A 12,463-nucleotide genomic window follows, 5' to 3' on the forward strand; every position below is an offset into this window, starting at 1 on the left:
CGTCAATTCAAAACGATACCTGACTATGGTGAAAAACTTCCTGATCCCCGAAATACACATAAATCGCTTCAACCGCCACAGATTTTGGTTCCAGTAGGATGGGGCAACTGCCCACACAGCCAATGTGGTTAATAAACTTCTTAAGAAGCAAGTTTCGTGGCCGAGTCATCTCGCGTTTCGGGGACATTGCGTGGCCACCTCGCTCCCCGGATCTCAGCATCTGTGACTTCTTCTTGTGGGGACTGCTGAAATCTAGAGTATACACAAACAAACCCCGCACATTGGATGAACTGAAGGAAACCATACGCCAAGAAATAGCCAACCTCTCTCCTGAAATGTTAGGGAAAGTGTTTGACAATTTTAGTGCAAGATTGGAAGAATGCATCGCCAAAGACGGACATCATTTGAAAGACGTTATATTCAAATCTTAAACGGATCAACTCGCCCTTTTTTGGTTATTTTTATAAATGTTCATAAATACCAATCTGAAATCTGCAATAAAACACTTTGTACCACTTTAAACGTTTGAGTTGTTTACATTATAAAACCGTCAGATCATTTTGCCGCTCCCTGAATAACTATGTTTAACTAAGTGTCGAGCCGGTGCTGCTGCTGAGTGTGAGAGTTGTAGCACTTTCAGCACGGAGCATTCAAGGTTAGATCGAGAATGTCGCTGTGCTGTCTCATCAACTGCTTGTACTTCAAATAAAAAATGGTTTCTTCCAAATTAAAATTTAAAATTAACTGGTTATATTATACTGTTGTAACATTCACCATCTTCCGATAACCGGGGCGTTTCAATGTCTTGCTGTGAACAGAGTTCTTCAAGAAATTGTCTTATTTCACTTTTCATTATGTGAATATCAGTCATGACAAAAAGGAACTTTACATAGCGCTAATAAATTCTATTTAGACACAAGCTAATATTTTTATGTAAATATGTGCTCTCGACATAGTATCAAAGTTGCAAACCTGGTTGAGACACTTGTCAAGCAACGCTTCAGTCATCGTAGTACTGAAAATAGCAATGAGAGAACAGTCAATGTTCGGTAGGCAGGAAGAAATAAACAATAACCAGAGCCTTTAGACACGAGAGTAGCACTGGGCGGTGCTCAGCAGCTCACTGTATTGCCCAACAGTTAAGGGTGACACTCCGGCTTCTATTTTGGACAAAAAAATAGGTAGTCGATCTTAGTATTTGGTTTTAACATATTTGTGAATGCCATTTTAATAAAGAATTATAAATATAACATAAAGTTTATAGCCCAGATAAATCTTTTGTGAAGCGTCTAATGACGGAATCATTGATTCCTAAATGCCTTGCAATAAAGAAATAAATATTGGAAAATTTGTATTTCTCTACCGGTGATAGTAAAATTTTTTTCCAATGCTCCAAGATTCTTCATTTGTATGAGTTCTGCAATGGACCCAGTGAATATTTCAATAAAAAGTATATAACTAGTATACAATGTAAAACTATATAATTAATTTAATTTACAATACTTTAATAATTTGAATCACATTATTAATGGGTAAAAATCTTAACAGTGTCTGCAAACTTAAGTGTGTTCATTTTTAAATATTCAATTACATATCTAAAAATCATATGCTGAAAAGTGAACATTTCTTATCATAAGTTCAGACTGCAACACATGTGTGCTCTGATGGCTTATAATATAGAGTGTGTAGCTATCACCAACTATCAGGGAGATGAGCCTGCTCTTGACTCCAGGTAATTATTGTTACTTTATTTCTTATCTTATTATTACCATGTATTAATTTTAAAAAATATAATATTTTAACTACATATATTTATAGATTAAATTAATATTTAATTTCGTGTTCTTTTCGAATCTATTTAGTTTAATCTATTTTGAGTACTAATAAAGCTATGTCATAGTACTCCACTTTTGTAGAAGTCATGTGCAATGTGGAACAATACAATAATGCATTATATTTATAATCACTTTGCAGAAAAGTTGTATCGATAATGCAGTGTAGCCAACATGCAGGTGGTATGGTTCGTTCTGTTGACAAATCCTGAAGTCAATTATTTATTTATGGCTGGAGTTTTGTTATGTAGACTTGACTCCTGGAATGTTTTAGTCATGTTTGTCTGAAGAGATTCAAAAAGAGTCCATGATGAAGAGGCTCAAAATAAACTCTTTACATTTTGTCTACATCAGAGACACTCAAACAACAAAATATAGTGTAATTTAGGTGATGATGAAGTTTGTAACAGTGTCCGATTTCAGATGCTGTACTACGACGAAGATGAAATGGAGCGAAACTCAACATTCACATTGATTCAACCCTTTCCACCATAGTTACGTTATGAGTAGATTTATGTACTGTATATGTGTGATCAGTTTGCAGAGGAGTTGTCTGGAAACCCAACTTAGTGTGCAGTGTTGCCGTCGTGCAAGTGCCATGGTTTGTTCTGTTGACAAATCCATCAAGCCAATCACTCATTTTGGTATGACTTGAGTTATTTATTGTATATGTGTTAATCAGTTTGCAGAGGAGTTGTCTGGAGACCCAACTGATGGTGCAGTGTTGTCAACGTGCTAGTGCCATGGCTCACTCTGTTGATAAATCCATCAAGCCAATCACTCATTTGGTATGACTTGAGTTATTTACTGTATATGTTAATCAGTTTGCAGAGGAGTTGTCTGGAGACCCAACTGATGGTGCAGTGTTGTCAACGTGCTAGTGCCATGGCTCGCTCTGTTGATAAATCCATCAAGCCAATCACTCATTTGGTATGACTACAATTTATTTAGTAATTTTTTATTTAGTTACATTTCATGATGTACATGAATGGAGACTTGTTAGTCATGGTTTGATAATAATTGTACAAAGCTGTGCCCTATATAAAATCTAGATATAAATTATTTACTCCTACATCAAATACACTACAGAAATTTTTTAACCATACACCTATCCAAGTATTCTTCAATAGATTAAAATTTCTCCTTGGCAATCATTTCCAAAATTCTATCCTAAAATTTGTAAGACGTTTGATCTTTTATCCGGCAGGACTTTTGTTGTAATAGATACTGCAATAAATCTCCACATGTTAAAGAGTAACATTTGTTATTATAATAATCTTTATGTAATTTAGAACCTATTTCCAAGTAATCTATAGTTTGCATTCTAAAGTAAATTGATATTTAAACTATAATGTATACTGGTGTGTAGAAGTGGAATCTGTCCAGTGTAATTTTCACTAAAGCTATTTGAAAAGTAAGTTTCACCCAATTACTAAACAAGTCACTTTTTAAATTTTCTAGTACATTAATGAAAACAAGTATGAAATAAAATGAAAAGTTTCTTTATTGAACACAAAAAAAATCATATTCAATTGGTGAGATTAGGACTATAAATAAATAGGTAGTATGAGTAAGGATGTAAATAGGAAAGGATAGGGATGATAGGGCAGGTGCTAGTCACCACATTATTGGCTTTTCTGTTTAATTCACTAGATTCTCATATTTGGTAAAGGTGTTCAGATTGCCTGGCTCTATACAACCCCAGCATTTTTGGTGCATTTTATTTCACCTGGTGAAATTGATACGGCTCCCTTGAAGAATATTTTAGTGAGTGATCATCAAAAGGAGCAGAAATACGCCATGTAATATCGTTTTTGTACACAATCCTATCTCTATGCAATGTAACTGTCCAGCCCAGACAGTCGTCTCGCACACCACAATGCTGTGGCTTGTTTGATCCTCACAGCAAAATATAAATAAAAAATATTTTTAGGACACAGTTTTATCATGAAAAACAATACATTTCCCAAAGGCAAGTGTATGAGTCAGCATACATAAACCATTTACACCTTCTCCTACCTCCCTGTTACCTTTACAGTTTACAATTTCATGCAGATTTCAAAGTGCCCTTCAATACTAGCTCTCCACCATGTTCTATTATAAATGAACCTTTCACTGTGATATTTATTTAACAGTCCTAGCAGCTAATATTTCTATTTAACAAAAGGGACAAAAAAGATGTGTTAAACTGTAGCAATAAACATGTAAACAAATCACCTGTTTCTCTGAAACTATCTGGGGATTTCCAGACCAAACAAAGCGTCAGAAGTAAGTATACTTCTTCTAGAATGAGTTTGTAAAAAAGTTTCAGTGGTCTGGCAAAAGAATGCAGCACGTTCAAATTTGTAAAGAAAGAGTACAATGACATGACATTTTTTCATGTAATATAGTAACACATGTGATAAATTTACTTTGTTAGATTAGTGGGTGAAACTTGTTATGTTTTGTCGGCTCCTTCTATACTACGTTGTATCGGTATATTATAACTGTGGGTGCTGATATAAATATATATAAGTCCCAGCGGAGCAAGTACTTTTTGCGATTCAATGTTTATTGAAATTAAATAAGGCTATTGCCATTTATACAAATTTAATCTATATATAAAAATATATATATTTTTTTTTTACTATGTAGTTTAATAATTAGGGAGTGGGGGTAGATGCTAGAAATTATCAGGGGATATTTGATTTTCTAAATTAAAATATGTAGGGGCACATTTTAGCACGACTGGGGATCAGCATTGTGTTGGTGTGATCATATTTCTGTCCGGGTTAATATAAATTAGGGTTTGCGCTATTTTAGTTTGTTTCGTTTGTATAAGCTTACGGGATAATGGGTGTAATTTAGGAGTATGGTCACTAAACGGCCTTATCATTGTGCATGGATTACCAGAGCAGTCCTGCACAATGTCTTATATTGCTTCCACTTTACACTAATATCCACCATATAATTGTCAGTTGTGTTTGTACAGTTAAACTATTGTTAACCTCCTGAATGGCACAAGACAATTTTGGTGATGTTGGAATAACATTAATTTTAAGTGCAAGTGTAAACTAATGTTAAACATTAATGTTTTATGTGTTTTAGCACCTGGAAGGTTTGATGAAACAAGTAGAAATGATATTGGAAGGTTCATTCTGTCTCCCAAGATATTTCTTTCAAGTACTACAGTCTACAAGTGTCAAGGTAGGATGCAATCAATGTAAACTTAGAATTTTTTAAATATTTCAATTCTAATCACTTACTAGTATTTAAAGAAATACTTGTAACTTCAATCATAAATGCTGCTGGTTAGTGATTTGACATTATTACAAGATTCGTGACATGTATAAGTTATAAATGTATATTTCAACTATATTTATTTTTTCTAGGATAAATTATTAAAAAATAATACCTTAAAAGTAGAAACTAAATATATTTGCTACTGACAAAGTAATTCAGGACCTACAATAATCATTGTGTAATGTTTTGAAAATAGAAATTAAATTTTCAGTATAGCTGAAAAGTAGCAGCTGAAAGAATCTGTCAATTGAAATATACTCTAGACCAACAATTCTGATGTAATTAGTATAAGAATAAAGTTTGTTCAAGGATTTATGTTTTATGCTAATATAAAAGTAACAAACCATATACTATTGGAAAGAGGAGATTATATTTTTTACATTAAGTTATATTTTATAATAGTGTAGTCCTCAGATTCCTGCATCGCAATAATTATCAACAAAAACAAATTTTGTGAAATTAGAAAGATTACAGTTATCTAATTTAGTTTTTATAGACAGCATTTTTACAAATCATTTTCTTTTTAAATTAAATGGCTCAGCAGTTTGAATTTTTTTATGGTTTAGGCCTAGAAGAGCAGTGGGTTATGATTTTACTTTTAACAATATATTAATATATTTCTAGGACACTATTTATACCAAAAGAAAGATCAAGAGCTGAGTTTTAATTTTGCCACCTATTTGATCTATTACCAAGTGGTTATTTATTTTATCAGCTTTTGAAAACCAGAACCATTTTAGACTAGCGATTCTGTTTAACCAAACATCTATTGCGGTTAGTTTACTGCTCCATGAAAGTGTTTTATTTGATATTGATATATTCGGTTTATTATCTGGCAGACATTTTTTATCCTTTGTCTGCTATAAATATTGCACATCATTCTTTGCTGTTTCTTGTAAAATACAATGCTTTCCTATATATTAAACGTTAACTTAACTCTTATTATTAGTAAATTTTAATATATTACAGAAATTATTGTGAACACCAAACATTTGTTAGTAGAAAAATAAATTAAAAAGAAGCATGGTTTTAATACAGATAAATGAGGTTGTACCGTTCTATAAAAATCAATAGGGCTATAAATAAATTACAAAACAATATTTGATAGAATAGAATGTTTCAACTAACATTTGCATAATTATATATCATTTTGAGGTTGCTCAAAGGGTTCATTCTGTTCAACATGATATACAATTCACAAAAAATCTATTAAATTTGACCTATTTTCATATTGTTTTAACAAATTTATAGTAAAGTTATAATTACTGTACATTCTTTTTGACTCGTTAAACAAAATCTGTAATGAACTTTAATGTTTTTTCTAAAACCTTGGTGAATCAACAGAACAATGGTACTGCCAATAAATGTATCAGTAATTACAACCTTTACTAAACAAAAGAAACATTATAAAAGCTACAGAGTAGCTTATAGGAATATTATATATGAATTCTCATGACATTTGCATAAAAAACACATATGACATAATTTTATCATAACTGTCACCATTTTAAAGAGCATAGCTTGTCCTTGCTAACATGATTCCCTTTCTGTAATGGAAAGTTCCTGTACATGTCCTGAATGTTGGTGAACAGTTTGTGTGTATCACTAATTATTAAAACAAGGTCACAGTTTAACATGAATAAACGTAACACTCAATTAGTAAATTTATAAATGTTTCAAGGTAAGTTTTACGGTCAATAACTATATCAAAATTGGTTTATTTAAAAATTATAGACATGTATAAACCTTGTAACATATAATTGTGTGTTCTAGCTGGCTATCACACCTCAGCCTCGGGTAAACGGAGAGTATCTGAGTGTTCCAAGTGGGTCCCAGTTGTCTGTCAAGGTGGAGGGTGTGATACAGCACGGCTCCCAGCCTGACAGATTCCGCTCAGTCAGCGGTGTTGTGCTTACTCTCAGTTCACAGCTCACTTCTCGTCTCACAATAGAAAACAAGGTCATTACAGTCACACTAGATATTTGTCTAATTCCTCATATGCTGTAGATGTACTACACTGCTGGGTTTTACACAATTTGTCTTTGAATTGGTTTAAATCATTCTTTTCAAAACCATAAAAACTATAACAGTTTTAACTTATTGTCCTTGGCTGAGCTTTAGTCCCACTTGTGGGGCTGGAAAAATTTCATTTCTGCCTGTCTGTCTGCATGATATCTAGAAAACCTATCGCTTTACCCTTGCAGCCCAATATCTCAACATTTGCAGTCAGTGACGAGCTGCACTGAACATCCATGAGATTGCCTACATTTAAGTGACACATCAGTTTTTGCTGGACTAAGTGTAGTGTAGGCGAAGGTATGAACTAGCCAGAAGTAAACCCTCCTGGGGGACTGGTTACTATTCAATATAATATCAACAAAAATACCAGTGTGGTCATAAATGGTATCTTGCTCTAGTAAGGTGCAAATGCATAGATTTTTATTGATATCAGATAGATATCATAGATTTGTATTGTGTCTACATTGTCTAGACAAGCCTTGTTTCCAGTAGGTAAATTATTTATAGCGTATAAATTGATAGATCTAAGGGTTATTACAACAAAAATGAACATCAATTTTCAATTTTAAAATATCCCCATTCCAAACATCAATAAAAATAACATTTTTACGTTTTCTTATCACTAATTCTTGAGTCAGTAATTTTTCTAAGTAGTCAATAAAAATGTTTAAAATCATAGTTAAGAGTCCTATAAACATTTATAATATTGTAGTAAGGTAAAAACTAAGTATATAATTATATTTATTAATTACAATTAACAAATAAGTTATTACATTTATTGTCTGTTATAAGCTGTCCTTTATGTGTCTTGACAATTGTTTTTCCTCTTGTTAGTTTGCATTGAATTTTGATATAGTTTCTAGACAATAAATTTTGTTATACCTGTAAAGTAAACTTACAGTTGTTAAAAAGCTATTTATCCTAAATGAACTGATTTTATAATGATACAATGTCATTCTCACAAATCTAAAATTCCTTCAGTACAATAGTTTTTAAATTGGGTACACTTTTACTAATTGGTAATATATAATGGAACCTCTATAAGATGAATATTTTATGGTTTATTACATGGTAAAAATAGACTACTAACTAAATCATTTTGAGGTGGTGGGCCTGCAGGGTTAATGGTTTATGGTAAACCTTATGAAGGTTAAAGTGCTCATAAAAACCTTTTCCAATGATATCCTATTTCATTCATGACACCATGATTCTGAAAATTGTTGTTTCATCACCCAACACTTTCATTTTCGCTACCTATGAACATTGGTTTTTTTTTTAAAGGATAATAGGATTTCGGACATTTGTCATCGTTATATGTTACAAAACAAGCTCACTTTTGCTTGTGCTGGTGTGACGTACATTTGTGCTCTTGACTTCTGGTGTGACAACACCTGGTTTAATTTTTCTTCAGTCAGAACTTCAAGAAGTGGTTGGAAATAATTCCCTTTTTTCACAGTCTATTGTTAAAGTAATGTCTATGTATTAATTTTCTTCACACCTGACGATGGTAGATTTCAGTCCTCGAATCAGTGTTATACATTTTGTAACATATAATAATGGTAAAATCACATTATCCTTTCAAACCGTCCATCATCAATGATAATTTTTTTTTAAATCAATAAAAGAGTTGAGCTATTTATTTTTATCACAACCTTAATATCAACCCTAGAACTAGAAGTGTCATATTGCCAAAATGGTAGGCAATTTTTATTGCTATATGTAAAACATTGTTTGTTTACATATAAAAATTAGATTTTGTACATAAACAAACGTGTATTTATCATATTTTTCATAAAACTTAGAATAAGATTGAGTAATACAATTAGGTAAATATTTGTATTGAAAACTTTTTTCCTTGACAACTGAAATGCTTTCAAGTAAAATAATAAACAAGTTTGTACTTTTACGGCATCTAGCTTCAAACACAGATGGGGCAAAATAAAATGTTCACTGTTGTATAATAAATAAAAACAGCTGTACCGATATTATTAACTTATTTTGAATCACTAAAAAGTTATATTTTAAATATAACATTATATACATATTGAGGTTTTATTCTCAATCACTTATGGAAGCTTATCTAACTTGAACCACAAGGATCAGCAATTTTAGAGCTGAATACAATAAATCAAGACACCAAAACAATATCTTTCCACAATGCATAGATATAGCAGCAAGTGAACTGAATGAACAGCGGCTGCAGAGAGCTGACGTCGCCAGAGCGGAGCAGTATGTGTTTTATAAAGCCAGTATCTTATATGTTTGAGATTATGTAACAAAAATATTGTATAAAATGTAGCCAACAACATTATGTGATGTTTTATGTGTAAGTCAAGGTTGTATGACGTATAGTTCCCAAGTAAGCATTTAACAGAGATGGAAATTATGACGTTATCACAATACAACACCCATAAATAGTTAATGTAATTTATGACTCACTAGCAGGAGGGTTAAGCATGTTTTATTATTGTATTTTAAAAGGAATAACAGTAAAATAGCTGTTTTATTCCCAAGAGAATAATATAACCTTTACTCCAGATTTAGAGAGAATACATAGCAACTATTAAAGGTGGTGTGTTTGTCTTAAAACAGAGTATTCCGATGAAGCCTGGAGATGGTCAAGTAGTGCTACAGCAGAGTGTAACACCTCACAGAGATTTCTTCACTGGCCAGTTCTTGCTGGCACTGGGAGGCGGAGGGCAGCACCAGGTCACTGTGGAAGCGGCTGTACAGGACAACTCTGGCAATGTCTGGACCACTGGTCCTCGTTCCACTCTCACAGTCAAAACTCTTGAAGATTCCTCCACTAGCAGAGCACGCACTTCTTTTTAAACTAAACATTAACGTGTTTCTATTTAATAAAGTTTATAATTTTATTTAAATTCTTGTTTTTATTTTTTGTACCCATATAAAACTGGAAAGTGCTAAATTTATTAAATCACTCTTATTCTAAAGTGAACCGCTAACTGCAGAAAGGCATCAAGTCCAAATTAACGGGTTTTCCGTTTTTCCTTCAAAGTTGTTGTTAGGTTTAAGACTCGTCGTTTACAGCAGAAAGGAAACATGTCCGCGCATTGCTATTGCAATGGCGACGTCTCGAATAACCTATTTACTGCAGAAAGGGAACTAGTCCTGGACTTGTTCCCCTTCTGCAGTAACCAGCTGGCTGTCAGCGCTCGCGTGGCAGACGCGATAACTAACGTTCAGTCAGCTGAGTCGCGTCAAACAACGATCATAGTGCTTTGTTTATTCATAACATTATTTAGTGCGGTCTCACTGATTACTTAATGCCTCATCATTGAAATAAAATGAGTAGTTCAGAAGAAGAAGGACAGTCGAATAAAAGAAGGAAGGGTGTAAAGAATGAAGAAAAGTACAGAAGAAATGTGATTAAAAAGTCTAAGGTAGAGGGCAAAGAGCATGTAAACTGGAAAGGCAAAACTGTACCTGCAAAAAATCCAGGCTCCAATGTTTGCAGGTAAATATAGTTTTGTTCAATAGTTTATTTTTGCATACAATGTTTGGTTGATACATCTCTTCACTTCTAGTTTTATTTTAAATTAGCCTAGTGGTCTTGAACGATAACCTAATCATTACATCAAATTGGCCCGACGGTAACATAACCTCAAAATATGGTAGGCCTAGGCCTATTATATTTTTGACACATTCATCATAATATTATACTCTTGTTATTAAGCCTGTTATTGTTTCAGCTGCAAGTCCAACTGCCTTCAAAGCTTTTCGGAGGGAGATATGATAGAAATATTTTCAAAACTACATAATATGACAACCAAAGTAGAACAGGACATTTTCATCCAATCTCTAATGGAAGTTAGTCCTGTTGAAAGAGAAAGATCCAGGCCTGGGTCATCATCTGAAAAGCCGAAAGCTTTTAGTGTAAGCTATTCCATTCTACACAATGGCAAACGCACCAAGGTATGTAAAAATGGATTTATGACAACTTATGGATACACTCCTAAACAGTGTTACCGTTTATCTCATTTGTTGCAAGTAAATGAAATCCCAACTGACAACAGAGGAAAGAACGTTTCAGGAAATGCAATACCCGGGTCTGTCCTGACTCGATTAAGGGCCCATGTTGAATCATTCCCAACAAAAACCCATCACTATACAGGCAAAGATAAACAGTACTTCTCAGCAAACTTGAATTTGAAAATTATGTATGATATGTTCATAAAAAAAAACCAAAACTTTCTTACAACAACTTTGGGAAGTGAAAAAAGGCTCTCATACAAGTTCTTTTGGACTTATTTTAATGAAAACTACCCTGACATTGGTTTTGACCGACCAGTTAAAGATGCTTGTGTAACTTGCGAGGAACTAACCTTGAAAATAAAAAGTCCTTTTTTAAACGAGAATGCCAAGCGAGTAGCTGTCGCCGAGTTAATGGTACACAAACGTAGAGCTAAAAAATTTTATGCCTCGTTGCAAGAAACAACGGAAAAGTGCAAAAATGAGTTGACTAGTGTTGGGATCTGTATTGATTTTATGGCTAACGTATCTCTACCTTGCATTCCTGTACAAGACACCTATTACTTCCGGCAGCTCACTGTTAACGTCTTTGGTGTGCATAATCTTTCAACAGGTGAATGTACAACTGTTATCTATCACGAGGGTAATGGAGGTAAGGGAGCTAACGAAGTTTGTACAATATTGGACTGGTACATCAAACACAAAATTGATAATGATGTAAAAAAACTTTATTTGTTTGGGGACAACTGTTCAGGACAGAACAAAAACCACACCCTGGTAAGAATGATGATGTATTTATGTGAAATAAAACGGTTTGATGAAGTAAAACTAGTGTTTCCAGTCCGAGGCCACTCGTTTATGCCGAATGATAGAGATTTTGGGATAGTAAGAAGAAAATTGGGAAGAGAAGAAAGATACTATGATTTAGCTGAAGTCGAAGCTCTTATTCTTGGTTCATCGAAAATCGCTGGTAAATTCTCTGTCATCAAAATGAACTTTGACGATTTTATTGACTTCACTGCATGGTGGCCAGAGTTTTACAAAAAGACCAGCTTAAGTGACGATTCCTATGGTAGAGATGTACCGAAAAGACAAAAAATAACATTTTCAATATCAAAATACAGGGTAATGTCTTTTTTCATCTGAGACGCCTCACACGGTGCAGTGTGACATGAACATTACCGGCTTGGCAACGGATTCCTTCAGATTGAGGAATGCAGAGATGCCGATCAGGGCTCCAACAAAAAAAGCCTATGCTACGGTACTTCCGATCAACATTAAAAAAATGGAAGATCTGAAAAAAACAAAAAAATACATTCCAGAAGAAAAATTTGACT

General features: G+C 33.3%; 1 protein-coding gene across 1 annotated transcript in view; it reads left to right on the forward strand.

Annotated features, from left to right (window-relative positions):
* Positions 1 to 10,015, forward strand: part of LOC124361243 (integrator complex subunit 7-like) — a 38,264-nt gene extending 28,249 nt beyond the window's left edge. Inside the window, exons 11-15 of the mRNA XM_046815286.1 lie at positions 1,643 to 1,732; positions 2,515 to 2,620; positions 4,920 to 5,018; positions 6,888 to 7,073; positions 9,726 to 10,015. Of these exons, the coding sequence (XP_046671242.1) occupies positions 1,643 to 1,732; positions 2,515 to 2,620; positions 4,920 to 5,018; positions 6,888 to 7,073; positions 9,726 to 9,965 (721 nt within the window). The 3' untranslated portion in view covers positions 9,966 to 10,015. The remainder of the gene's footprint in view (positions 1 to 1,642; positions 1,733 to 2,514; positions 2,621 to 4,919; positions 5,019 to 6,887; positions 7,074 to 9,725) is intronic.
* The last annotated feature ends 2,448 nt before the right edge of the window (positions 10,016 to 12,463 follow it).

This window comes from Homalodisca vitripennis, chromosome 4 (assembly GCF_021130785.1).
Source record: "Homalodisca vitripennis isolate AUS2020 chromosome 4, UT_GWSS_2.1, whole genome shotgun sequence".
In the NCBI taxonomy this organism is placed as follows: Eukaryota; Metazoa; Arthropoda; class Insecta; order Hemiptera; family Cicadellidae; genus Homalodisca; species Homalodisca vitripennis.